Below are 26,078 nucleotides of genomic sequence, written 5' to 3' on the forward strand. Positions count from 1 at the left end.
GAAACTATATGTACCTGCTCATTTCGTAACACTTAACCAAACATGTCAGTCAGATGTCTCTATCTCTTCCAAATCCACAAAGTCAGCACCAGAAAACAAGAACACAGCGGTATGGGTCTTGTATTAAGCGAGAAAATTGATATTTTTTCACTTCGTTTTAGTCATAAGGAATAAACCGCACACAATACCGTTCCTCAACCCGTAACGCTGACGCTTGCCGAGTTTGACAGTCCGAGGCGACCACTCCATCACTCAGCTCACATTGAAAATGAAAGCTAATCTGCCGTCCTGCCTCGCAGAACTTCAACTTGCAGTCGCCCACCGAGAGGACGCTCGCGCTTTTACGGGAATAGCTAGCAACCCAGCAATAAACCTCATTCATGTCTTTCCATCTCTCTTTCGTAAGGCTGTCATCTTTCCCTGTTTTGTTCTGCGCTGCATACATCTCTCCGTCTCTATCACTAAATCAAACCCACACGCAGATGTGTCAGAAGAGATTTCAACTTTAAGACCGTGTGTATTGGTTAAACATAGTAAAAACTTACTACATAATAGTGCAATTGATATCAATGGCAGTTTATGAACTAAAACGATGGACCAATCAGACAACAGTACGATGTTTGTTTTGCATTTGGACCTGATTTACTTAAAATTGCATTAACTTTTAACTCTAATGTCAGTGACAAAATTACCAGATTCTGAAAGTTTATCCCGCTGTTTAAAGGCAATCCTATTTACCACCTTAAAGGGATAGTTCACCCAAAAATGAAAACAATGTCATTAATGACTCACCCCCATGTCTTTCCAAACTCGTAAGACCTCCGTTCATCTTTGTAACACAGCTTAAGATGTTTTATATTTAGTCTGAGAGCTTGTTGATCCTTCATTGAAAATCTACGTACGGTATACTGTCCATTTACAAAAGGTAACAAAAACATCATCAAAGTAGTCCATGTGACATCAGTGGGTCAGTTACAATGTGTTGAAGCATCGAAAAATATATTTTGGTCAAAGACTTTATTCAGCATTCTCTTCTCTTCCGAGCCTAAAGTCACGTGACTGCTGTGACGTGGATCACGTGTTATCCTGAGACATGTTTGCAAAGTTGTTGTTTTTAAACTTACAGCGTGCGTCTCCCTCAGACTGTAAACGAAGTTCGGGCGCACAAAAAAAAAACAGATGGGGCGCACCATATAACACGTCAGCCGCGTCATACATCATCTCCGTCACTACATAGTTTGTCAATGAAAGGTCAACAAGCACTCAGACTAAATCTAAAACATCTTAAACTGTGCTCCGAAGATCAACGGAGGTCCCACGAGTCTGGAACGACATGAGGGTGAGTCATCAATGACATTCTTTAAATTTTTGGGTGAACTATCCCTTAAAAAAAAGATTATGTAAATGCAAAACCACACAGCAACCAAAAAAACTATACTATAGCTACAGTATGATGTACCGCAAACAAGTCAAGATAGGAAAATCATGTTATTAAGGGTGTGGAATTTAGCTGCTTAGCCAAAATTCCTAAAAAAAACCTGTTACTTAATCGTGATCTAAGCGGGGGGGTCATGGAGGGCCAGTGTCCTGCAGAGTTTAGCTTTGATGCTAAACGCTAAAGTTGGTGCTTAACGCTGCAGGACTGAGTTTGCATACCCCTAATCTAAGATTTTGGCCATACCATCAACCTCTACAGCAAATACTACCAATAGCACACTTGTGCAATACTGTACAGTTTATGAAGAGGTTGGACCAATCTGCAAAAAAAGAAGGAAAGACTGCAGCACGGGGAAAAATCAAAGGGCATTGTGGGAAAGTTTGGTGATCTGGCGTTACGGTCCATTTCATTGAGTGTTCATTTAAGTCTTTCACAAAAGTGAGAGGGAAAGCAGGGTGGATCCAGTGTAAAAACACACGATGAAACCCACAGGACAAGCATGCAGCTTTCATTACCGTACCTGATGTGTATGAATACTGGCCTTTGGCTGCAGAAATGATGAGGTCAAGAAATAAAAAAGAAATAAATGCAGGACACTCATACCAATTCCTGGAGATTTCAGCTCTGACAAAGACTGAGAGGGGGGTAAGAGATAGAGAGAGTGAGAGGGATAAAGAGAGAGAGAGAGAGATACGTACTCTGCAATCTGCGTGAGGGACTCTCTCCATGCAGTGCTCGTCTCTGCACGGAGGGGGAGCTCTTGGGCAGGGGGACTGATGACACATCATGCGTTTGGAGTTTGTACCAGTGTGGCTCATCATCTACGAGGGCTGTTTCCAGCTCTATGAGGATCTACAGAAGATGGAGACAAACATAAGGGTAACATTGACATGCAGTCTATATCTAATAAACTGGGCACAACTTTACTGCAAATTGCTACTGAACATTACATATATGCATAAAATACAGCAGTGTAAATGTAAAATAATATTCATATTTTTCATCATAAAACTATACTCTCTTAATTAATTTACGTATATAAATTATAATGCTTTATGATATACAACTTGTAGAAATAATAAAGTTATTCTGCTTGATTTGTCATTCTTTTATTATAGTAAGTGAAAGTTTGTTTTTCAGTGAGAATTACTGGGGGGGGGCTGTCCTAAAAGTACAAACACTTTTTTTGAAAATATGCTCATTTTCCAGCCCCCCTAGAGTTAAACATTTGATTTTTACCATTTTGCAATCCATTCAGCTGACCTTCAGGTCTGGCGCTAGCACTTTTAGCATAGCTTAGCATGATCCATTGAATCTGATTAGACCATTAGCATCGTGCTAAAAAATAATCAAAGAGTTTGGATATTTTTACTATTTAAAACGTGACTCTTATGTACTAAGACTGACAGAAAATTAAAAGTTGCGATTTTCTAGGCAGATATGGCTAGGAACTACACTCTCATTCCAGCGTAATAATCAGGAAGTTTGCTGCCGTAACATGGTTGCAGGAGACACAATGGTATTACTCACTGCCCGAAAATAGTCCCCTGCTATTGAAAGTAACCAAGGGGACTATTTTCGGCCAGTGCGTAATATCACTACGCCTGCTGCAGACACGTTACGGCAGCAAAGTCCTTGATTATTACGCCAGAATGAGATTATAATTCCTAGCCATACCAGCCTAAAAAAAGCAACTTTTAATTTTCCGTCAGTCTTAGTACATGATGTTACTACAGAAGAGTTAAGTTTTAAATAGGAAAATAATAAAACTCTTTGGTTATTTTTTAGCACGATGCTAATGGTCTAATCAGATTCAATGGATTGTGCTAAGCTATGCTAAAAGTGCTAGCGCCAGACCTGGAGATCAGCTGAATGGATTCCCAAATGGTAAAAATCAAATGTTTAACTCTAGGGGAGCTGGAAAATGAGCATATTTTCAAAAAAAGCGGAGTGTATCTTTAAAAAGGTCACGGTCATTATGATACCGAAACAAATCCTACATTTTTATAATTTTTTTTACATCTCTTACCCATTTGCCGAATATCGGCTACCATGATTAATCTCTTTCTTACCTCTCCCAGGAACTCACTCTCTTCTTCTCGTACCCGGGCCTGATCCCACAGCGTGATCTCCAGCATACGTTCCCTGAACTCTCGCCGGTGGACGGGAGAATACATAAAGGTCTGGTTCCATTTGGGCTCTAGTGATTTCTTTACCGTTTTTGTTCTTCTTTTGCTTTTGTCACTGGAGAAACAATTATTCAAACTGTTTTTATTTACCATCATGGTAAAGAAACCCAGGAACAGAGTAAAAACTGTTTAAAATTCAGATATACTATTATTCAATGGGGTCCTGGAGAAGAGCAAGGTATTATGGTAATAACTGTGCTCAGTCACTGTGCTAGTCATGCATACTGTAAACCGTCTACTATTTTTTATTACTAACATTTTTTAATTTAGTGACACAATCGGTTCTGGATATATTTATGACATAAACTGTATGCATACAAAGATAATAGCATGCATCCCTAATTTTTGTCTACTCTATACTGCAATTAATAAAAATAAACTTAAAAAAAGTAGTAAGCATTTTAAATTGTACTTCAATGTCATTGCATGACCTCATTGCAATGCTTTTTCCAAGTCAGTTATGGTGTACAAGTAACCCAATCTCACCTTCTGTCAGGGAGGAAGTAGATTTTCACGTATGGATTTCGCGGTCGGCCGTCTTCTCTTGAAGGCAGGTCCTTCGCCCCCAGTATGGTGACGATGAGCTGATGGCCGACTTTGTCATACCATAGTTTGACCTGTAGGGGGAGAAACATCAGATAAAAATGAATACTGGCTACGTATGAGAGATGCTACATGCTCAATAGACCCATTTTTAAGCTCCGCCTATATTTATCAAAGAAGCCTTTGCTCTTTTCTATATCAAGTCTTTGGAAGTCCAAACAAGACTTAATGGTGATGCAAGCAACCCTGAGAAGATACACATGCTTTTTCCTTTTTGAAATCTACAGTAGATTAAATTATATGTTAACGCTCTTTCCCATCTCAAAAATATACGTATGACATCAGCAAGGACTTTTATAATTGCATTTATTTTTAAGTCGAAACATGTATAAATATTAATGCTATTGGTTGTATCGCTATCAAATCAAGCCTTCTTTATACAAATAAATAATGAAGTGTTTCCTTCTATACAGATTTACAATCTTCACAAATTTTAATCATATTTATAAATTTGGTTAAAAAATTGCCCACGTAGAAATAATACCTATTTATTTTTTACCAGTTCTTAAGCACATTTTATTGAAAATTGCATTGTTTACTGTACTCTTCACTTAATTCCCATGGGATTTTCAACTTTGCCAAAAATTTAAACAATGTCACATATTGGAAGTAAATAAAATGGGTGTCATGGTAAGCTGCTTCATTTGAGCTTAAGTTATTTTAAAGGAAAACACCACCGTTTTTAATATTTTACAATGTTCTTACCTCAATTTAGACAATTTAATACATACCTATCTTTCTTCAATGCGTGCACTTTTAATCTTTGTACAGCGAATCATGAATTTGTTAGCATTCATAGCCCCATTCATTCCTTAGGATCCAAACAGGGATGAACTTAGAAGCCAACAAACACTTCAATGTTTTCCCTATTTAGACACTGTTACATGACTAGTTACACAAGTAAGTATGGTGGCACAAAATAAAACATTTGTTTGGAGCCAAAGGAATGAATGGGGCTAAGCTAAATGCTAACACATCAAAGAAGCGCTGTAAAAAGATTAAAAGTGCACGCATTGAAAAAAGATAGGTATGTATTAATTAATCTAAGTTGAGGTACACTGAAAAAAATTATTAATTGAATTCAATCAATCTTTCAAGGTAAGTGGTTGCAATCAACCCATCTAAGCTACATTTAAACAAAAAAGATTAGTAACGTAAAGTAAAATATAAAACTTTTGTTTAAATGTAGCTTAAACAAATTGATGGCAACCACTTACCTTAAAAATACTTTTTTCAGTGTAAGAACATAGTAAAATATTGAAAAACGTGGTTTTTTTCTTTAAGTAACATAAATTGATCAGACAGGTAAGAAAGCTGAGGGTCCAACCTTTTCAAAAAATATCATATGGGTCTAGTTTTGTGCTCCACAACTTATAGATTTTTTTTATTAATGTGATGACACAATACTGGACCCACTGGTGGGTCCATGGAGGAATATTCCATTTTCTTAAAAGAAAAATCCAGATAATTTACTCACCACCATGTCATCCAAAATGTCGATGTCTTTCTTTGTTCAGTCGAGAAGAAATTATGTTTTTTGAGGAAAACATTGCAGGATTTTTCTCATTTTTGGACTTTAATCGAGCCCAACATTTAATACTTAACTCAACACTTAACAGTTTTTTTCAACTGAGTTTCAAATGACTATAAACGATTCCAAACGAGGCATAAGGGTCTTATCTAGCAAAACGAAAAATAAAAAATATCAATTTTTAAAGCACAACTTCTCGTCTAGATCCGGTCGTAATGCGCCAGCGTGACCCCACGCAATACGTCAAGAGGTCACAGAGGACGAACGCGAAACTCCGCCCCAGTGTTTACAAATGTGTTGAAAGAGGACCGTTCCCTACGTTGTTGTATGTCAACTGATACTAATTAATGTCTTTGTGTCAGTTTATTGTTTAAAATGGTCCGCAAATGTGCGTTTTATATATGTAACACGTGACCTCCCTACGTCACTACGCATTTACGTTAGGTTGCGCTGGACCGGACCTAGACGAAAAGTTGTGGTTTAAAAGAGCATGTTCCCTTTCAGTCGGTCACTACGACGTCACGTCGTGACCGACGAATTGGGAACTCGCTTAGAGAGACCAATCTGCTTCGAATACTACTAAAACGCCAATGAACTTGGCATTGAGATATTTGCATAATGCTGGCGCCGCCCCGCCAGGTGCGTATATAAGCCCCAGGTGCAAATATAGAAATCAGCTTTTTATCGCTTCGAAAGCCGGCAGTATCTGCTACTGAGAAGCTACTTTCTGCTCTTCTGGGAACGGTTGCTGAAGTTGATTGACAAGCAGTACTGACACAGCGGACGCTCGCAGTATTCCACTGCTCTGCATATTTTTTGTTTTGAGTTTAGTGTGTGCGTTGCCTCTCCCTGTGCGCATCATCAGCTGAGCACCAAAAGAGTGATTTCCCTAAAGAGTGATACGTGAGAGCTCTGTGTCTTTTTAAAGACAGCCACTCTCTCGTATATTCGGAGATCAGCGTCCTTTTCAGGATAGCTTTTCCTCCGTGCGATCTTGGGTGCGAGAAGTACAGGGATTCCAGTGACGGTCACGAGCGCTGTCTTCGTGCTTGCGCATCGAGCACTCCGAGGCTGCGCTCGTGGAGAGCTTTTGTTCTCTCTGTGAGAGCATAACTCTCTTGGATTGCGGAGCCGACTGTCGTTTCTATGGGAACGACGTCCGCGCATTTGCAGTGCTGAACGCCGCCATGGTGCGGCTGTCAAGCGCTCGCAGGACGCTCTTCGCATCACTACGCTGAGTAGGACGGAGGATGCGTCCTTCACCTACCGGCCTTCTCATCCTCAGCCGGTTGAGGCTCCGGTGGAGACAGCAGAGTCGTGTTCTGCGATTTCTGCCGAATCCATTGGACCTCCTTCTGGTCCCGTCACTTCTGCAGCATCAGAGGGGTGCCCATCTTTCCCTCCGAGGCGGAGTCGTCCCGGAGATGGCGGCCGTGCCCGCTCGAGCGGCGGAAACGGTAGAGTTGGAGGGGTTAATCCCTCTCCGCCCGAACCGTCCCGCCCATATGATTGGTATTTCGGAGCTGCCCGGGCCTCTACGGTCCTCACCTCCTGCCTTTCCCGACGGCACGAAGAGCTGACGTGATTTGCGGCCGTCTCGGCCGTTCAGCTTTCACCCCTCACCTCCCTCACCAACGGAGCCGCTAAAGACGGGGATCCCTTCAGTAGAGCGGGGGGTTGCGATGCAGCTGCGTTCCTGGAGGGACCACCCAACCCTTCCCTCCCGTGTTTGTATAGAAAGTCATCCGGTTACGGGCGCTGCCCATCAGGCATGCGGAGACGCGGCTTCAGCCCTGCACGTAATAACGTCACTGCAGGTTCACCAAGCGAAGGCTTTAGAGGTTTACGAGGGAAGCCGCGACCTTCAGTCGTGCGATGTCCACCACAGTGTTCAAGATCGCCACCTTTGGCTATGTCTGGCTTACATGACGGACGCAGACGAGAACAACTTCTTGAATGCTCCTGTCTCACAGACCGGCCTCTTCGGCGAGCCCGTGGAGTCGTACAGCTCCGCTGCGCAGACTGAGGCGATCTCCTAGGTCATGCCCCGGCAAAAGAGAGCTGCCCTTGGTCCACCACGCCGGCTCCTCAGTCTGCCTCTCGCCGTCGGCGTCCTGCGGCGGCCACCTCTGTTCCCCTCCTCGGACCCCATCTCGGCAGCGCATGGGAACCGGTCGTCAGCAGCTCGCCCCGCCCGCTTAGCCGCTTCCCGTGAAAATCGGGAGTTTAAGTGGCCAGTAACGGGCGACCCGGATTGGCAGAGGATCACTCTTCAGGAGACGGTGATTCGCTCCTTCCCCCGGTAGAGGGTCGGGTGGAAAATTCTTGGTTTGCATCTGTTCACCGGCTGTCCAGCCGGTACCCACTTAACCACACATAAGAGTGCATTCCTCTTCCCTCTCCAGGTCTCCAGAGGATCGAGAGAGCCGTGAGCGGGCACACCAGCTCACCCTATCTCTCCTCTATCGCCAGCGGGTGTTTTTCCGGAGTCTGCGCTCTCCGCGCAGGAGACCAGACGACCGTCACCCTCAGCGGGCTCAGGTCAGTGTCACACACACACATACTGTAGATGTTTATGCTGTCACAGCAGACGCACCGGCAGTTTCACCTGTCTCGCTTCGCTGCCCCACCGCGGGTACTTCGGTAGTGTCGTTAATTCTCCTCGTACGGTCCCTGGATGCTTCGCTTCAGTTCCCAGCCCGTCTCGTTGAGTTTTACGCACTGTCCGCCTCGGTTACGAAATACAATTACCGGCACTCCCCCAAATTCTACGGGCATTCGTTTCACTATAGTGAAAGCGTCCGATGCACATGTACTGCGTGCAAAAGTCGATGTCCTGCTGGCGAAGGACATTTCGAGCCGGTCCCTCTTACCGAGAATGATGATAAGGTTTTTTCCAGCCTTTATCTCATATTACCCAAAATACGCGGTGGGTTACGACCGATTTATTTACGCACCGGCTCTACAAATGTGATCCTTTAGGATGATACGCCGAGGCTCGTATTTCAATATTCAGATCGGTTTGCAGCCTTAAACCTGTAGACGTGTACTTCATGTGTCCATCTCCCCTCGCCTTAGACCGTTTATTCGCTCTGCGTCATGGGGTGGGCATATTAATACCAAGTACACCATTCGAGCTGTCTCTCTCTCTCCCCGTGTCTCCATGAAAATGCTAGTCACGGCATTAAAATCTCCGAGAGAGCGTTGTTCGCATTCTGCTTATATTTACGTCAACTATAATGGCTCGTTCTTGGCAGACGTGCGCGAACACAGAGATTTAATGCTTCAGCATCTCGCTCGTTTTAGTCATCAGGTCAGCTGGGAAAGGAGCAACTTTGCCCCGTGCAGAGGATCTTTTTCTCAGTATGGAAATAGACTCGGTCGATTTATTGGCGTGTTTTACAAGAGCGCGCAATCAGTCAGTTCTGACTTGCCTCGGTTCAAATTCGAGGGAAGTACGCGGTCTCTCTGAAACAATTTCAGAAGCTCCTGGCATATGACAGCATGCTGCAGCTGTGACACTGCTCGAGCTGCGTCATATGAGACCGCTTCAGCATTGGTTTTACGATCGAGTCTCGAGGAGAGCGTGGCGCAACGGCATACACTGTGTAACCATTACACCTGCGTGTCATTTCAATTTTACCCCGTGGCAGACCCAGCATTTCTTATAGCAAGATATGCCCCTGAGTCGGGTCTCCTGGCATTCTGTAGCACATACGATGCCCCCAGCACGGGATGAGCAGCCACGTATGACGGGCTTGCAGTCTCAGGGGTGTGCAGAGCACCCCAACTGCCGCGAGCGGTGCGCTGTATATCTGGGACTTGTACGCTCCGCTATGGAGATGCGAGGGAAGGATGTATTAGCCGACACCGACAACATTGCGACTGTTGCGTTATTTACCGTTAAGGCGGTTTTTGCGCTCTCGTCATCTGTCGCATCTCGCTCCTCATCTCCTGCTTTGGAGTCAGAAGCATCTGAGGTCCCTTCGTGCCATTCACATCCCGGGTTCGCTCAATACAGCGGCTGACGCGCTTTCCCGAGCTGCGCGCACCGGCGAATGGCGACTCCACCCCCAGACGGTTCAGCTAATTTGGAAGAAGTTCGGTCGTGCGCAGATATATCTATTTGCGTCCCCGGACGATACCCACTGTCGCCTGTTTTATTCACTAACCGAGGGCAGCCTCGGCGTGGATGCGCTGACACACAGCTGGCCGCGGGGGACGCGCAAATACGCATTCACTCCAGTGAGCTTAATCGCACAGACACTGTGCAAAGCCAGGCAGGACGAGTAGAGCCTTTTATTAGTCGCCCCATACTGGACGACCAGGAATTGGTTTTCAGAGTTAATGCTCCTCGCGACAGCCCCTCCCTGGCGAATTCCCCGGAGGAAGGAGTTTCTTTCTCAAGGAAGGGGCACATTTGGCACCCGCGCCCCGACCTGTGGGATTTCCATGTATGGTCGTTGAGGGCGCGCAAGGTTTAGGTGATTTATCGCAAGCGGTATCTAACACCATCGACGCGGTACGAGCACCGTCCACAAGACGGGCTTACGCGCTTAAATGAAACCCTTTTCGTCACCTGGTGCTCTTCGCAACGCGAGGACCCCAGAGAATGCTTAACATTGTGCTTTTATATATCTTCAACATAGGTTAGATGGTAGGCTGTCACCCTCCACCATTAAAGTTGATATCGCCGCTATTTCTGCTCATCTCACCTATTAACGGCAGATCAGTTGGCCAGCATGATTTGGTTATTAGATTTTAAGAGGCGCTCGCAGGCTGAACCCCTCGCGCCCTCCCTCTATTCCTCCGAGACCTGTCCATGGTGCTGAAGCCCTACTACAGGTACCGCGGTCGAGCCTTTGCAGTCTGCGAGTCTGAAGCTTTTGTCAATGAAAACTCTGACCCTGCTAGCATTGGCCTCCGTGAAGAGAGTAAGGGATTTATATGCATTCTCTATCGACGATTCGTGCCTTCAGTTTGGCCCTGCTGTCTCGAGTGTTACATTGAGACCCAGACCAGGCTACGTGCCCAAAGTTCCCACCACTCCCTTCAGAGATAAGGTGGTGAGCTTGCAAGCGCTGCCCCCCGGAGGAGGGCAGACCCAACCATGGCTTTATTATGCCCCGTACGAGCGTTACGCATCTACGTGGATCGCACACAAAGCCTTAGGACCTCAGATCAGCTCTTTGTTTGTTATGGTGGTCAGCAGAGAGGGAAAGCTGTCACTAAGCAGAGGATGTCTCATTGGATAGTTGATACTATCGCCCTTGCTTATAATCTGCAGGGCATTCATTGTCCATTTAATTTGAGAGCTCACTCTACTAGAAGTGTTGCCTCATTTTGGGCATTCGCTCGTGGTTCCTCGCTAACAGACATCTGCAGAGCTGCTGGTTGGGCGACACCTAATACGTTCATTAGATTTTACAGTGTTCGTGTCGAGCCTGTCTCCTCTCGTGTCCTTTCCTCGTTAGGGGAAGCACAGGGAACAGGCTCGCAGGTCGGCTTGCAGCCTCCGACTGCTGCTCCAAACTGAGCTCAGTATGGAAGGCCATCGAGGCAAAAATGCGTAATAATTTGTTTTGCCTTCCTCCGCTGCCTTGGCAGCCTGATGTTGCGGAGCATCCGCTGCCAGCCTTTCACTAGCTGCATCCTCGCGAACCTGTGTTTGGCTCGGGCATCCACATTGCGTCCCACCGGGTTCCTTTGTGAGTATTTTTCCGTGGGGTTAATCCTACTAGCCCACGTTTCCCTCAGCAGAGCACTGCTTTGCTTACACAGCCACGGCTGTCATTTATACCTCAACTACGGTTGACTTTCGCCCACCAATAGCCCTTAATGGGGCCGTGGCTTCCGCAGCGTCCCTATACCGCTCAGATAGGGCGCTTCCCAGTCGCTGGCACTACTGTGGGTTAAAGGAACATCTAGTGCCCGGCCTTCTGCCTTAAAACCTAATTCTCCTTATCCTTAAGTGGAACCGGAGGGCTTTACGCAGACACTGGAAGAGGTCAGCCCTCAGTGGCGTTTTGGTAGGGATTCCCAATTCGTCGGTCACGACGTGACGTCGTAGTGACCGACTGAAAGGGAACGTCTCGGTTACGTATGTAACCCTCGTTCCCTGAAGGAGGGAACGGAGACGTCACGTCCCGTCGCCACAGGGCTGCTCCCTGCTGTTTATCGGCCGGTCACACTTTCCGGCTTTCTCAGCGAAAAAGAAGCTGATTTCTATATTTGCACCTGGGGCTTATATACGCACCTGGCGGGGCGGCGCCAGCATTATGCAAATATCTCAATGCCAAGTTCATTGGCGTTTTAGTAGTATTCGAAGCAGATTGGTCTCTCTAAGCGAGTTCCCAATTCGTCGGTCACGACGTGACGTCTCCGTTCCCTCCTTCAGGGAACGAGGGTTACATACGTAACCGAGACGTTTTTTATTTTTCTCATCAAAAATGACAATCGTTTTGTTAGATAAGACCCTTATGCCTCGTTTGGGATCGTTTATAGACCTTTGAAACTCCTTAAAAAACTGTTAAGTGTTGAGTTAAGTATTAAATGTTGGGCTCTATTAAAGTCCATTAAAATGAGAAAAATCCTGCAATGTTTTCCTCAAAAAACCTAATTTCTTCTCAACTGAACAAAGAAAGATACCAACATTTTGGATGACATGGTGGTGAGTAAATTATCTGGATTTTTCTTTTAAGAAAATGGACTAATCCTTTAAGAGGTTAACAAAAATGTAATATGCATTCCTATATTTATAGCATTGTATTTCACATGCTAAGATGCATGACAAACCAAGCTCACTGCTCAGGCAAGTATGTACATGACAGAAAATACTTACACATCAGAAACACTAAAAAGACCTTTAAAACCAGAGTCCATACTTGCTTATACAAGGGTTTAATACTACTCGGGTAAACATGCAGCAATAAGTAAGAAAACAAAATACATGTCTGCTATATTAAGGGATATGAAACCAATCTCTGTACTTGGGATATAATAAAACAGGCTTGGTTAAAGGTGCTGTAAACAATTTCAAATGTCTTGCAAGCTTTCTTTAGACGTGGGCACCGAAATCTTTCAATGAGATCACAGCCTACCCAATCTTAAAAAAGTGCTTTGATTTGCTAGTTTTCTGATTTGCTAAGAAAACAAAGGCTACTCCCCTGACATTTCCTATAGATTTATCCAAGACAAGGTGTAATTTCTCAAGACACCCATTTCAGTGATGTCTGTCAGGTACAGTAGTACAATATATGTGTGGACTTCATAAAAAATTGCTTACGGCACCTTTTAGCTGCAACATGAAACTTGAAGTGATGAATGTTAGTACTGAAGAAAAAGGTTTTTTAGCATGATTACCATAGTGATGAAGGTGAAAAATTATTTTTAAAATGGAATTGAGAAGAACTCCAAAACAATACGTATCATTCTGAACAGTGTCATGATTCAATACAGTTTCATGTTACATGGAAAAAGAATCAAATTTTGTATCTCTGAATCACTAAAACATTTAAAGAGACACAGTACTCCTCTGCCCGGGCTAAACACGGCATAAGAACGCATCACGGGGCAAGAGCTGTTCATCATTATGCTGTGTTTGAGGGTGTCTCTTAAAATATTTTTGCCCAAATTTATTGCATGCACATGCTTTATAGGCACATTACAAATTTAACATCAGAAGTAAAGATTACTTAAAAAATGCAAACTAATTGATAATGCAGCCGTTTTCCTGCTGCACATCCAGAAGATTCAAAAAACGAAAGCAATGCAAGAATAGCGTGTCTTGTAAACACCAACGATTACCTGAACTCTAGGATTAAAAGGCTCAATTCTTCTACTAAGGCTTTGGCTCTGGGTAAGCAAAAGTGAATGGAAATAAAACGAAACAATGAGGAGAAATGCAATAAACAAAACCAGTTGTTAATGCAACACTCGGGAAGCCAAGCAGGAGATTCAATTTAAAGAAACTAAACTAAAATGACCATGGAGGCTCTTTCATGTGATCACTTGAATACAAATCTTTTACATACTTTGTTTATGTATCATCAGCGATCTGTTATGTTCATGAAACTTGGACTATTAATATATTATTTTGTCTGTGAACTTGGAAAATTTTTGTCTTTACAAAAATGCTGATGGTCACAAGAATATCCCACCATGCATTAACTGCTATTTAAATTGAATCTCCTGCTCAGCAAATTACAAAGTAGCAAGATTGTTATTAAAAGCATAGTTCACCCAAAAATAAACATTTTGTCATTGTTTACTCACCCTCATGTTTTAAAGGATTAGTCAATTTTCTAAAAAAAAAATCCAGATAATTTACTCACCACCATGTCATCCAAAATGTCAATATCTTTCTTTGTTCAGTCGAGAAGAAATTATCTTTTTTGAGGAAAACATTCCAGGATTTTTCTCATTTTAATGGACTTTAATGGACCCCAACACATAACAGTTTTAATGCAGTTTAAAATTACAGTTTCAACAGACTGTAAACGTTTCCAAACAAGGCATAAGGGTCTTATCTAGCGAAACGATTGTCATTTATAACAAGAAAAATAAAAAATATGCACTTTTAAACCACAACTTCTTGTCTATCTCCGGTCCTGTGACACGCCAGCGCGACCTCACGTAATACGTCATCACGTCAAGAGGTCACGGATGACGTATCGAAACTACGCCCCAGTGTTTAAAAGTGTGGAGGAAGAAGAATACTCATTAATGTCTTTGTGTCAGTTTATTGTTTAAAATGGTCTGCAAATGTGCGTTTCATATATGTAACACATGACCTTTCCACGGCATTACGCAATTACGTGAGGTCGCGCTTGGCACATCACAGGACTGGAGATAGACGAGAAGTTGTGGTTTAAAAGTGCACATTTTTATTTTTCTTGTCAAAAATGACAATCATTTCGCTAGAGTTCTTTGAAACTGCAATTTTAACTGCATTAAAACTGTACAATTATTGGTGTCCATTAAAGTCCATTAAAATGAGAAAAATCCTGGAATGTTTTCCTCAAAAAACATAATTTCTTCTCGACTGAACAAAGAAAAACATCAACTTTTTGGATGACACGGTGGTGAGTAAATAATCTGGATTTTTTTAAAGAAAATTGACTAATCCTTTAACACAAAAGAAGATATTTTCATAAATGATAGTAAGCACACAGTTGATGGTACCCATTGACTTCCATAGTGGGAAAACAAATACATGTCAATGGGGACGGTCAACTGTGTGCTTACCATCATTTATCAAAATATCTTCTTTTGTGTTCAACACAAAAACACGTTTGATACAACATGAGAAGCAGAATTGTCATTTTTGGGTGAACTATCCCACACACAGAATCACATGTAAACACCATATAGTGTTAGAATGGTCAGATTCAATGAGATACGGATGACATCAAGTTTAGGAAATGTGAAAATTAGTGATAGAGGGATTTTGTCAGACAGACCAGTTACTAGATGATTTTAGTTTTCAGCTTGTATCAGTTCCAACATAAACCAACAACATTGTCAATGAACGACACACTATTGTTTGCACTGATCCAACTGATGCTTTGAGTAGACTTTGAGTAACTCTTGCACACGAGGTCAATTCCCATAGACCACCATTTTAAAATGCTCATCTTTACAGCAGAAAATAATATGTTTACAGTCTGGTCCAAAAAGTATTTTTGGTCTATATAGCTAATTTTGATCTTCATGACAACTGTGAGGAGGGTGAATTTTTTTGTAACTCATCCCTTAAAATTATGTTAAGCCTTAAAGTTCTGTATAATTAAGGGCGTGGCCACTTGATTGATGGGTGAACTGCCACTGCTGTCACTAGAGTCGAGCTAGGCAAGCGTGGTTTCAGCAACCAGCACCCTCAGCTTCACCCACATCTGCCGATACCAATTATAGGCCAATATATCGATGTATCCTTATTAAGAGGTATTATAACAATAAATTAGAAAATATATTATTATACCACGGGCCTGTTGAATGCTTTACTCTGATTGGTTGAGAAATGTTTAATGGGTGTTGATCAGTGTTGGGGAAAGTTACTTTTAAAAGTAATGCATTACAATATTAAGTTACTCCCCACAAAGTAACTAATTGTGTTACTTTTCATGGAAAGTAATGCTTACGTTACTTTTAAGTTACTTTTGCGTAACTTTTTCTTACTTGGTTGAGGCTTGATCTCTTTCAGGCCTTGCATGTGTTTTTTATGATCGCAAAAATGTCATGCTCTGGCCTGCCATCTCCGTTTCTGACTTAAAAAGTTCCCACTCAGGCGCACGAAGTGCGTAATTCTATGTTACCATGTTCAGTTTAATTCAGTATATTTTATTATTAAATTGAATTAATTAAACTGAAATGTAACTTGCATTACTTTTTGAAAAAGTAACTCAAATATGAATGTGTACATTTATAAAGTAATGCGTTACTTTACTCGTTACTTCAGAGAAGTATTATTACGTAATGCGCATTACTTGTAAAGCGTTACCCCCAACACTGGTGTTGATTCTTTTTCTGTAAACCGCACACCTAACCTGTCAGATGTCTTAAAAATAGACACCAGAGCAATGTTTGTGGTAACCGTGTTATATAAGCAGAATAACTGACTCCGGTCCTTTAAAAATAATGCACACCCGCTTCGTCTGGTGCTGCATTACCACTTTGGGAGTGCATTATTTTCTAATAATTCAACGGCCGTCGTCATTTATTCCTTAAATTTTACATCATGCATTTTCTTACTCTTTTCTCTGGACATCAGTATTACTTATCAATCATTGAAAAACAGCCTGACCTATAGTGACCTAAAACATCCATTCTTTTCAAACAGTTTTAGGGAAAAACCTGCACTTTATTTATATTGCTTAAATCAACCTGCTTGTGCACTTTACACCAGAGTTATTCATGTACTACAAGCAGACGGGGTATTTTTTACAGTCACGCAATGCACTACACAAGGGCTAAATGTAACCTGATCAGGTTTGGGGAGACTATAGCAGCTTTGGCTGAGGTCTCTGTTCATGTCTGCCAAACTCCCAACAAGGGCAGGTGGCACTTAAAATGCTTATCGTTAGTAACACTGTGAACATAGACTGTCATATGTTAATTTTAAGGTCACTTTTGAAACTGCTGCCTTAAAATACACTTCAAATTTAATAATGGGGAACGCATTTTGTCCTCTGTACAGGACAGCAGTTTTGTAAACTTACTGTAAGCTGTCCCGATAAATACTGAGGGGCGTCCCGCAGCACACCAGGGCTCATGGGAGACGTGATGGATATAGATGGCCGATCCATCTTCTGTGACTCGAATGAACTGGAACCTAAGAAGAGATGAAGGCAAATGCATATATGAGACAGAAAAACAACTTAAGGGTAACACACAAAAAATATAAACAGATTCTTTCATAGTCAGCTGTCAAAATCTAATATTTGCAGAGATGTCTTAGCAATGTCATCAATGTTGAAAAAAAAAATGGTCAGGAAAAACAGAAATGTTGTATATACCAAAATATAAGCTAAAATAGTTAGATACCCCTTAAATATACCCTAAAATAGAAAAATGGGATTTATAGATAATTTTGTCATTTCTAATACCTAACTAATAAGTATATTAAATAAATTGTAAGACTCAGTACATTATAACAGTCAAGGTGATGGGTTTGATTCCCAGGCACATACTGGTAAAATGCACTGTATGGATTCAATATGAACTGCTTTGGAAAATCTGCCAAATTCATACAAAATTAACTACTACACTGCTGTCTATGCCAAAATTTTGCTAAACAAAAATTCATGAAATACAACCACATAAAGTATCCACTTTAGTAACTACTCACTGGACTCCAGTTGTGAATGTGTGCTTTCAGGTATCCTGGGTATATCTCTGCAATGATACAAATAACATGTGACGTAATGACCCAAACTCTTTCAAAAACACATCTCAAACGGCACTCTATTACAATTAAAATGGAACCAAGACTAACACAGGGTTCCCACACTTTAGTTAACTTCAAATTCAAGGACCTTTCAAGGACTTTCCAGGTTCAATACCCTCAAATTCAAGGACTAAATGTGGGGACACATTTCAAGTGAGAGCAAGGTTACATCGTGTTACCTTTTAAGATACATTGTTACAGTTCCCTTTCGAGGGAACTCGCGCTGCGTCACTGCGGTGACACTTTGGGGACGTCTTCAGGGGTAAGTGTGTCTGAATGTGTATATCAAATTCAACCAATGGTGAGGCTTAACGACAAAGACAGGGTGACGCGGGAGCCAGGAAGTATATTGCTATCTGAAATATTGCCAAAGACGGCATACAGGGACGCAGGAGGTATGGCAAGTGAGACGCAGCGTCTCGTTCCCTTCTCCGGGAACAACAGTTACATACGTAACCCGAGACGTTTTCATGTGTCAAACACAACTATGCAAAAAAGCATTTTGGTATGAATCAACATTCGCACACAGAAGATAAAAGCATTTAACGCGAACAGTTTAGCACGTGTGCATAAAAAGTCTAGAATTTGTATGATATTATCCTACACTACACAGGGAATAATATGGATTTTTTTACAGAAAACTTCTTGCTTAAAATAGATTCAAGCACTTTCAATGACCTGTATTTTTGTATGTATATTTTCAAAAACTTCCCAGGGCCTTAAATCCCTCCCCCCCCCAGATTCAAAGATTTCAAGGACCCGTGGGAACCATGTAACAGCTGTAAATACATATCCATGTATTTTCAACAAAGCCACCAGTTTTAACTTTAAAGGGATGAAATCACATACATTTTATTATTAACAAAATGTTATGTCTTTTTTTTGTTCTCATCATTTAGTACAATTTTTATTTGTACTAAAAACACAACGAAAGCTTAAGGAGAAGTCATACCCAATGGGCCGTGAGACCACTAGTTCCACCTGAGGCTCTGGCTTTGATTCTAAAATGATATTGTAAACTTCTTTAAATGTCGCTCCTTGTAACTTTCTGCCATTCCACTCTAGGACCTGGTCACCTATGAAACAAGAATAGCAAACACTTACCAAAGGCTATACATTCACTAAAGCATTTAATGAAATGACAAAGCCATTCACAAATACCTGGTCTGAGATGTCCAACAGTATCCGCTAAACTCCCTTTCCTTACTTTGGTGATGAAAGCACAAAGTCGACCAGACTCTGTCATCTTTCCCCCAACCACTTTCAAAATGCAAACACATTTGGACATTTAGAGATGTCAAAAGGTACACTGACAGTCACAATAACACGGCTGAATAAATGAGCTTTGATGTATGGTTTGTACGCATAGGACAATATTTGTCCGAGATACAACTGAAATCGAAGGGTCCAAAATATCTAAACATTGAGAAAATCGCCTTTAAAGTTGTCTTTCCTTAGCAACACACACTACTGATATTAAATACATTTTGATATATTTAATTAAGTTAATTTAATAAAAACTAATTTAGTTTTATATTACAATGTAAAACCTAAAAAATTAACTCAACTCAACCATTTAAGGAAACCGATTGCCTTAAACCATTTAAGTTTTAAAAACACATACATTTGAGTACTGTGAACTTAAGTAAATTGAGTCAAATGCACATATGCACTTATATTTAAGTTCACAGTACTCATATATGTTAAATAGAAATGTTTAAGGCAGGGGTCTTCAACTACTTTTCTTCGAGGGACAGATTTTAAAATTGATTTTAAAATTGTAAATATGCGGCCAAACTTTTACCCCTAAATATACCTTTTATTTATTTTTTACTTTGACCTATTTGATATATATATATATATTTTTTTTAATTTATATTTAATATAGAATATATAAAAATATAAATAAATATACATGCACATGTGAATGTTTCTTAAATACATACATACATACATGTGTGTGTGTGTGTGTGTGTGTGTGTGTGTGTGTGTGTGTGTGTGTGTTTATATGTACATAATAATTACACACAGCACACACTCATATATTATGCCAAAAATCACTTTTATTTTGTATGCGATTAATTGCGATTCTTTTTTCCCAGCCCTAAATATGTTATAACTTATGTTGTTTTTGTAACTTTTTGTTATAGGTCATAAATTACTAAAAACTCATATTTTCTATTTTAATATTTTAAAAACAATTACAGTTTAACATTGCAAGAACCAAATTTGAATAGTTCAACTATGAACATTGCACAAAAAGGTGCAAGTGTAAATAATCAACACATGTAGAGCTCTTACACTTCTTTTGTTTATAACTGTTTAACTTTCATAAATTGTTGCATTTCAAGTATTCACAACATATAGCCAGTCTTGTGCTAATGACTAAAATTGCACTTCATTTTTTTTATTTTTTTCATATTTTAAACCACCTTTCAATTGTCCATACATCCAGACACGACGGTCGGAGTTCGCCCCCTAGTGGCTTTTCAATTAATTGTAAATCCGTGTCAAGGCAAGAGCCTTTAATCTACGTATGTATTTATACTTATTAAAGGTGCTCTAAGCGAAATTCACGCGTTTTAGACCATAAAACATTTTTTGTTACATACAGCAAACATCTCCTCACTATCTGCTTGCTGCCTGTCCGCTGATCAAACTGTAAAAAAACGTGATCTCTGTAGACAGCCCAGGCTCCACAAACTGCAATAAAAACAAAGTGGCGAAACCTACCACCAGAAACGATAACAAAGTGTTCCAGCCAATAAACGACAAGAAGGATTTGGGGGTGGGGGTCGGGAGCGTTCATGAAAGCACGGAAGGGAGGGGGAGGAGTTAGCTACGCTCCGTTTGTTTGAAAACAGTTCAACAAAAAGTAACGTCACACGGATTCGCTTAGAGCGCCTTTAATTAACTTATCAGTTATCACTTGTTTTTAAAGGATTCAAGTGTTACTGTTGCTATACCAGTACGACAACCTGCTCTCTTGAATGCGCATTGGAGACTGACACATAAGGGAAGAATTTGTTGAATAAAGAAGTTTTGTTTTGTTTCTGCTTCACGAAATGTATTCACTTCACTTTATAAAAGTAAGGTAGAATGACTGTAGTAACATGGACTATTTAACAATGTCTTTCCCATTCGGGGCCTTGAAAGTGCTTGTGGCGTCAAAGTCTATGGGAGATCAGAAAGCTTTCGGTCTTACAGGTGTGGAACAAGGGTGAGTAAATAATGACAACATTTTCATTATTGGGTGAACTAACCCTTTACACTCTTTAAAAACACTTTTAAATCATTTTTTTTTTTGAATATACATGTGTAGTGTATTATCTATAAGAGCTCTCCATGGTGCTGAAGAACTGCTGGAAAAAGCCTGGAGGCACCACATGACCAATCGCTCTACTGTGAGCATCATACAAATCAAATCCTCGCTAATGGAAGCCCAGCGCAAATATACAAAGAAGATTACGAGCTGCCTCCTGGATAAAGATGGCTTTACATAACGACCGGCGCAGAGCAGAGGGCAATTGTGTGTGTATGTGTGTTTGTTTGTCTGACAAAGTGCTGCTGGTAACAGATATAATGCACATGGTAGCACTGACCTAACACACAGTCAGTCATTCAGACCGTTTGTTATCATTAGTAACGATTCTCAGTAAGTGCTTTAAAAAAAACACCAGCTTTGCGCTTCTGCTTTTAAACAGCTGAAGTGCATGGCCTCATTTACTTCTTCTGTAAAGCTTTAGAGTAGTTTAGCGAGTCAAAATTATTTTCAACATTGTCAAGGGTGTTAATTCCCAATTCATCAAGAAAAAATATATAAAGAGGAATCAAATCCGATGCAAAGTTTGATAAACTGCTGTATGAGACCATTCTGTAACTTCTAAGCACATGACTATATTTATTGACTCATTCTTCGCTTGCTATTGGGCTTCGCCTAGTCACATCAAAGACCTTTTAGGGAAGTCGCGCCACTAGGCGGCCATGTTTCAGGGTTCCCACACCTTAGTTAGCTTCAAATTCAAGGACCTTTCAAGGACTTTCCAGGCCCAAAACCCTCATATTCAAGGACTAAATGTGGAGACACATTTCAAGTGAGGGCAAGGTTACATTGTGTGTTACCTTTAAAGATACATTGTTACAGTTCCCTTTTGAGGGAACTCGCGCTGCGTCACTGCTGTGACACTTTGGGGACGCCTCCAGGGGTAAGTGCGTCTGAATGTGTATATCAAATTCAACCAATGGTGAGGCTTAACGACAAAGACAGGGTGACGCGGGAGTATATCGCTATCTGAAATATTGCCAAAGACGGCGTTACCGGGACGCAGGAAGTATGGCAAAGGAGACGCAGCACCTCGCTCCCTTCTTAGGGAACAACAATTACATACGTAACACAACTATGCAAAAAAGCATTTTGGTATGAATCAACATTCGCATACAGAAGATATAACCATTTAAAGCGAACAGTTTAGCATGTGTGCTTTAAAAGAAAAAAAGAAAAATAAATAAATAATTTTTTATAATATTATCCTACACTAAACATGGAATCATATATGTATGTATATTTTCAAAAAACTTCCCAGGGCTTTGATTTTTTCCCACCAGATTCACAAACTTTTAAGGATTTCAAGGACCTGTGGGAACTATGTTTATTGTTACACAATCGTGTGATATTTTTCTATAAAAGGAACATCTAACACATGTCCAGTCAGGTGGTAGAGACTTACTTTCAATCCCAAAAGAGCTCCGGAGTCGCGGGGAATGCTGCCATCCTTCATCCGCTTGTTAAGCAGAATCCTGCCTATGAGTCGATCTCCATCTTTGGAGGGCTGCCATGTGACCGGGTGCTGTCGGGTCAAAGCCACAATAAACCATTTGAGAACACAAAGAAACCTGCCAATGCTGGTGTGGGGAAGGCTAAGATTCATTTTATCCGATTTATCACACAAACTCTTGTGTATTCCTGGAATAGTCAACCCTTTTGGATATCATATCAATGTTTTCTTTAGATATTTTATTTGCTAGCAGCTTAAAGAAATTGGTTACAAAAAAGACCAAATTGTGGAGAAATTAAACACCACAATATGGTGCAATATGACATCTTAATTTTTTCTAAAGAACGAAAATTTGCTAAATGTAAACATATATTGTCAATACTTAAATCTAAATGTTATATATATATATATATATATATATATATATATATATATATATATATATATATATATATATATATATATATATATATATATGCAGTCCTTCCCGTTCATTTAATACGGCACATCTTTTCATGTCATTTTATGTATTGGTTTCTCAATTTTTTTCAACTATTGTCACTTGGGTTTGGGGTTATATATATATATATATATATGTTTTCCATGTTTTTGTCTATTTTTAAACCATGGTTGCTTGGAGTTGGTATTAGAATTGGGTTTTTGGGTTAGGATGTAATTTTACCCCAAACCCAAGCAACAATGGTAAAAAACAGAAAAAAAGAGAAACCAATACTCAATATAGAATGGGCTCCACTCCACTTTTTTTGAAAATATGCTCATTTTCCAGCTCCCCTAGAGTTATACATTTGATTCTTACCGTTTTGAAATCCATTTAGCTAATCTCCGGGTTTGGCGGTACCACTTTTAGCATAGCTTAGCACAATCCATTGAATCTGATTAGACCATTAGCTTCGCGCTAAAAAATAACCAAAGATTTTGGATATTTTTCCTATTTGGAGCTTGACTCTTCTGTAGTTACATCATGTACTTAGACTGACAGAAAATTAAAAGTTGCCATTTTCTAGGCAGATATGACTAGGACTATACTCTCATTCTGGTGTAATAGTCAAGGACTTTGCTGCTGTAACATGGCTGCAGCAGGCGTAGTGATATTACGCACTTTCCGACAATAGTCCCCTTGGTAACTTGATTATTACGCCAGAATGAGAGTATAGTTCCTAACCATATCTGCCTATATCACAACTTAATTTTCTGTTGGTCTTAGTACACGATGTAACTACAGGAGAGTCACGTTTAAAATAGGAAAAATATTGAAACTCTTTGGTTATTTTTTTGCACGATGCTAATGGTCTAATCAGATTCAATGGATTATGCTAAGCTATGCTAAAAGTGCTAGCGCCAGACCCAGAGATCTGCTGAATGGATTCCAAAACGGTAAAAATCAAATGTTTAACTCTAGGGGAGCTTGAAAATGAGCATATTTTCAAAAAAGTGGAATGTCCCTTTAATATAAAAATATAATTGAATATATATAATAATATAATATGAAATATAATAATAAAATATAATTATTTGTCTCTCAGCTTTGTAAAAACAAAACAATTGCTAAAATAAAAAAAAACAGTTTACAGTAGTGCACTTAAAATGGACGTCTATGGGGCAAGTCATTCCAGATATATTCCATAAAAAGCAGAAATGGTTTTCACATTGTATCTTTATAGGACTACTTTTTAGGCGCGTTAACATCTTATGTGTCTTATGCAATTTAAAATTTCTTTTAATGTTATACCTTCCCCCATAGACATCCTACATGTAGAAAAAAGTGTATTACTGTAAGAAATCTTTTTTTTTTAAAGAAACTTGTTATGTTAACAGGGTGTAGAGTTTGTGTGATCTGGTTGGGAGTGACATGCACCCATCGCATGCAAAGAAAAGCCCCCCAGTCGCGGACAGAAACCTTCTCGGTGACCACAGCCAAACCCCAGCACCACATCCAGCAAACACAAGCCTGAAAAATGGCAGATAGAGGAAACGAACACGATGTCCAGACTAAAGCGAGAAGAACAGCACAGAAAGGCTCATGAACACAAACGGTAATGTTTCTTGGTTTTTATATGAACAGCAAAGGAATTATGACAGTGGAAGGGAAAAAGAAAAACAAACTTTGTTGCAAAACAAATTCTGGCTGGCCATCTCTGAGGAAGTTAGCGTATGTTTCCGAGTGTCGCCCGGGTGGTCTCGGGTAGGAAGGGGGTAAGAGTGAGGATTTGAACCAGTGAGGGGGTCTGGGACCCTACTACGTCTGAAAGGGCTACTATATGGAAATAACACATGAGGCAAAGAGGACATGCAGCTTACGGGGGAACCCACATTTTCACACACAGTCACATGGTGAAGTTATTCGCTACTAGGTCAGCTGTGGCTAAGAAGCAAACGATAAAAGAGCAAGCGACAGGCTGCCCAGCAAGAAGAAAGGAAATTTAAGAAACTAAAATTTGATTGAACAGTACACCCAAAAATAAAAATGATCATTTACTTGTCCACATGTCATTTAAAACCGAAACGAGTTTGTAAAGACACGAGGGTAAATAAATGATGACCCCCTTTTTGTTTCTGGGTGAACATCCAAAACGAAAATCAAACATCTCACCTATTTTATTCGACATTACAAACAAAGATCACATGAACATGGAACAAAATGAAGTAAATAAAAAAGGTCAAATGAAATTCACCAAATGCAGACTAGGTGTGTCCCAGTACCTTCTCACTATGGCTATGTTCCTCATTTAGGGTCGTGCTACTGCACGTATCAACCCCCGAGTCTTTAACTTGGGGTTCACACCAATCAGCATCTTCCTCCAAAGAGTGTCCCCCAAAGCGCACCATTTTCTTTTGGCCCTCAGATATGATGTGTGACTGCTCAAAAGTTTGTCTTTTTCCCCTTTGACTGTCCCCTACAGACATGGGATAAAAACAGAAAGAAAACAAAGACGTGCAGAAGTGAAAAAAACGAAAAGAACCATGAAATGACAAAGAGAGAGCGTGACAGAGAGAGAAGGAGCGAGAGAGAGAGAGGTGGGACACTAGGCTCCGTGTGTCTCACCAAAGACATGGAGGAAGCGTCGCTGCTATGCCACGTTGTGTGATCCCACCAGTGGCCATCCAAATCTCCTGCGAGTACCACACACACATAAACACACAAGAGAATAAATCTCAGCACGTGCATGTATGCGCCCACGCACGCGCACACACAAAAAACAGAGAGACATAGAAAAACACCATTATATATTATTTACTCATTCATAGCCACACACATTTCTCGGCAATCAGAGCGACACACACAGATTAAACATACAATACAGTGGGTTACAGTATAACACTCACATATCTGAATACATGTAATGTGACATTGATGAAAAGACACAAACAACTGTGCAAGGTTCACACCTGACGTGGTAGAGGCAGCCATCGCGAGTGATTTACATGTTAAGTCAATGCAAAGACGCAAACAGGCATTCTGCGGCACGGTGCGCGCGGAAGACGCGGCGCAAATGGCCAATTGAGCGTTGCCGCATGAGACGCGCGAGTTGAAAAATCTTAACTTTGCCGGATTTCCGCACCTCGGAGTCGCAGAAGC

The 26,078-nt window shown here is 40.8% G+C and overlaps 1 protein-coding gene across 32 annotated transcripts in view; it reads right to left on the reverse strand.

Moving 5' to 3' along the window:
• Positions 1–26,078, reverse strand: part of rims2a (regulating synaptic membrane exocytosis 2a) — a 200,943-nt gene that overhangs the window by 85,743 nt on the left and 89,122 nt on the right. For 17 of the 32 annotated variants that reach the window (XM_073872441.1, XM_073872437.1, XM_073872440.1 and 14 more), the window contains 10 exons: positions 25,202–25,395; positions 22,431–22,552; positions 18,867–18,964; positions 18,658–18,781; positions 17,607–17,653; positions 16,978–17,090; positions 13,568–13,615; positions 4,114–4,244; positions 3,511–3,703; positions 2,137–2,290 (listed from right to left, as the gene is read on the reverse strand). In XM_073872441.1, the coding sequence (XP_073728542.1) occupies positions 2,137–2,290; positions 3,511–3,703; positions 4,114–4,244; positions 13,568–13,615; positions 16,978–17,090; positions 17,607–17,653; positions 18,658–18,781; positions 18,867–18,964; positions 22,431–22,552; positions 25,202–25,395 (1,224 nt within the window). Of the gene's footprint in view, positions 1–1,958; positions 1,986–2,136; positions 2,291–3,510; positions 3,704–4,113; positions 4,245–13,567; positions 13,616–16,977; positions 17,091–17,606; positions 17,654–18,657; positions 18,782–18,866; positions 18,965–22,430; positions 22,553–25,201; positions 25,396–25,544; positions 25,613–26,078 lie in introns of all 32 variants that reach the window. The other 15 variants (XM_073872460.1, XM_073872467.1, XM_073872461.1 and 12 more) reach the window with 7 other exon arrangements.

The sequence above is a fragment of the Misgurnus anguillicaudatus genome, chromosome 10 (genome assembly GCF_027580225.2).
Source record: "Misgurnus anguillicaudatus chromosome 10, ASM2758022v2, whole genome shotgun sequence".
Lineage (NCBI taxonomy): Eukaryota > Metazoa > Chordata > Actinopteri > Cypriniformes > Cobitidae > Misgurnus > Misgurnus anguillicaudatus.